We start from the raw sequence: 2,539 nt of genomic DNA, 5'->3' as shown, positions 1-2,539 counted from the left end.
TATAGCTGTAGAAGAAAATCCCTTTGTGTGGTCTGATGGTTTTTCAGTACTAAGAAGTGATGAAGCAGTAGGAGCTGCAGTGTCTTTGGTTGATCCATCAGTTGACTGTTGTATAGAACTGTCTTTATCAGCAGATGTTACGTCTGTTCTCTCTGGTGTTGCTGAACCTTCCCTAGTCTGACTTGTTACAGTTTGTTGGGTCTGTGGTGACAGAGATGTTGGTTTATCAGTGCTGTAGAGTGATGAAGCAACACTAACAGAAGCTGATGACAAATCTGTTTTCTCTGTTCCACCAAATGGTGAAGATATTGCAGTCAAAGCTTCTGTTATTAAAGTCTTTACTTTAGATTCATGAGTTTGTGTGGTCTCTGTAGCCTCTGTATCTGTACCATTGGTTTCAGTTGAACTTTGTGTTGTGTGCTGACTAAAGATTTCGGTGAAGGAAGACACAGTTGCTCTAACCATTTCAATAACACTGTGCAATGTGGAGGCAGGGGTCGGATCAGATTCAGAAGGGAAGGAAGAAGTTTCTTGCTGTCTTCTCTTCTGTATAGTAGTAGTGAGGGAAGGTGCATCTGGTTTTTGAGTAGCAGCTATTGATGTTTTTTGTTCATCTACAGTTTGTAATGTAATTTCACTATCTTTTGCTGTAATTACAGAGCTTACTGGTGACATATGTGATGGAGGACTGGATGAATATACATATTCTGTTTGGATTTGTGTACTTTGTACTGATAAAGAAATTGCATCACTTGCAGCTTTGTCAGTTGATGGAAAAGATGATACTTGGCTGACTGTACTTGATAAATGACTTATAACTGTTTCTTCTGATATGTCACCCTGGGTAGGTTTATTTGCTTGTATTGATTCTGTGTTGGCTCCAATATCAGCTCCTGTTACCGTAGTTTTGGCTGTTTGTTCAGGAGTTGATGTAGATTCTGAAATTAAACTTAAGCCAAATTCTTTTGTGGCAAGGGTCTCTTTCTCCACTTCAGAGGAACTCTGTAGATCAGTAGTTGGCACTGTTTTCCCAGTCACATCATCTGATGATGAAAGGGAAACAGTTTGCTCTATATCCTGTGGGCTGTCTTCTGCAAATGGGGTGGTAGATGAACTCTTTGTGTCCTCTGTGATTTCAGCTTTATAACTGGCCGAGTTAGGTGCTGTTGGAAAAGTAACAAGTTCTTCAGCTTTTTCTGTCTGAGCCACTAATGATTCACTTTTGACAAGTGTGGGAGTCTCCCATGATTCACCTCCCTCGTCTTGAACAGAAGAGGTGGTTGATTTGATGACTTGTGTTTGACTTAAAGTTGTAACAACAGCATCAGCAGAGGTATCTATGTTACCACTTACCCCTGAGGCATAAGTTGGACCAGTTGTTGGCCTTTTAGACCCTTTAGATGATAGAAGAGGTGGTGTTGATTCAACTACTGAGATTATATCAGGGTCAATTTTATCAACATCTGGGATCCCAGTAGTTATCATCCCATTATTTGTAACATCAATGGACTCAGGGGAGCTATACATAGGGAGATTAGTCCAATTGTAATCAAACACAGTGGTTATTTCCTCACTTGCTTCTAGCGGTGTCACATTTGTCAAAACCTGGGAGTCATTGGTCTCCTTTTCTTTTGGTCTTTGAGGGGTTCCTTGACTAGTAAGCAGTACAACAATATCTGGAGTGACTGTCACAGCAGCTCCAGTAAAATCACCTGTGTGTCCAGTCTGCAGGAAGGGTTCACCATTAGTTACAGAGGGACTGTGTTTGTCAGACACAATTGTAGTGGCTGTAGATAGAGTATCTTGCAAAAGTAGAACTTGTCCCTCTGTAAGACACAGATAATACAAGCAGGTATTTTAATATCTGCTAAGCAACACAAAGCATAAATAGCATCTGTAAAAACAAGACCACAATGGCCAACTGCTGTAATATGTATAAAAAGGTTTAAGACTCCTTAGAAGAACAATTGTTAAGACAAAATGTTGTAAACATTTTTTTTCTCCCTCAGCATTTCACCCTTTCCCACAAATAGCACTTCAAACTAATTACTGGATTCTAGCAAAAAGACGTGTAGCACCAATACTGGACAGAAAACACCTGTTCAGAAAGCATTGAAATTCATTCAGCACACTCACCTAAAATACCCCACCTAAAAGATGGTATTGTAATTCCAGCCAATTGTCATCATTCTCAAAATTATGCAACATTCACATCTTTATTACATCTACAGTCTGCGCTACTTTTATGAGAGAGTAAAGCATCACTCTAATCTAGCGCTATGTCAAACACGGGTGAAGACCAAACAGGCTAAATTTTCACTGTTGGGGTTTTTTTCAGGGGTTGGCACAGCGAATCATTGATTTCCATCTCTCCCTGTTCTCTGTATCTTCTACTCTGACTCCAACTATCTGCATGTCCTCCCTCACTGTATCCATATATCTCCTCTTTGTCCTTCCTCTTTTTCTCCTACCTGGTAGCTCCACCTCTAACATTCTTCTACCAGTGTATACCAGTGTACCAGTGTATCCACTGTCCCTC

The 2,539-nt window shown here is 40.3% G+C and overlaps 1 protein-coding gene across 1 annotated transcript in view; it reads right to left on the bottom strand.

Moving 5' to 3' along the window:
* The window catches only part of LOC103398134 (versican core protein-like), a 19,540-nt gene that overhangs the window by 160 nt on the left and 16,841 nt on the right, over nucleotides 1–2,539 (bottom strand). Inside the window, exon 8 of the mRNA XM_017042889.2 lies at nucleotides 7–1,826. Within this exon, the coding sequence (XP_016898378.1) occupies nucleotides 7–1,826 (1,820 nt within the window). The remainder of the gene's footprint in view (nucleotides 1–6; nucleotides 1,827–2,539) is intronic.

Source organism: Cynoglossus semilaevis, chromosome Z (genome assembly GCF_000523025.1).
Source record: "Cynoglossus semilaevis isolate Cse_v1.0 chromosome Z, Cse_v1.0, whole genome shotgun sequence".
NCBI lineage: Eukaryota > Metazoa > Chordata > Actinopteri > Pleuronectiformes > Cynoglossidae > Cynoglossus > Cynoglossus semilaevis.
This window is presented reverse-complemented; position numbering and strand designations above follow the sequence as displayed.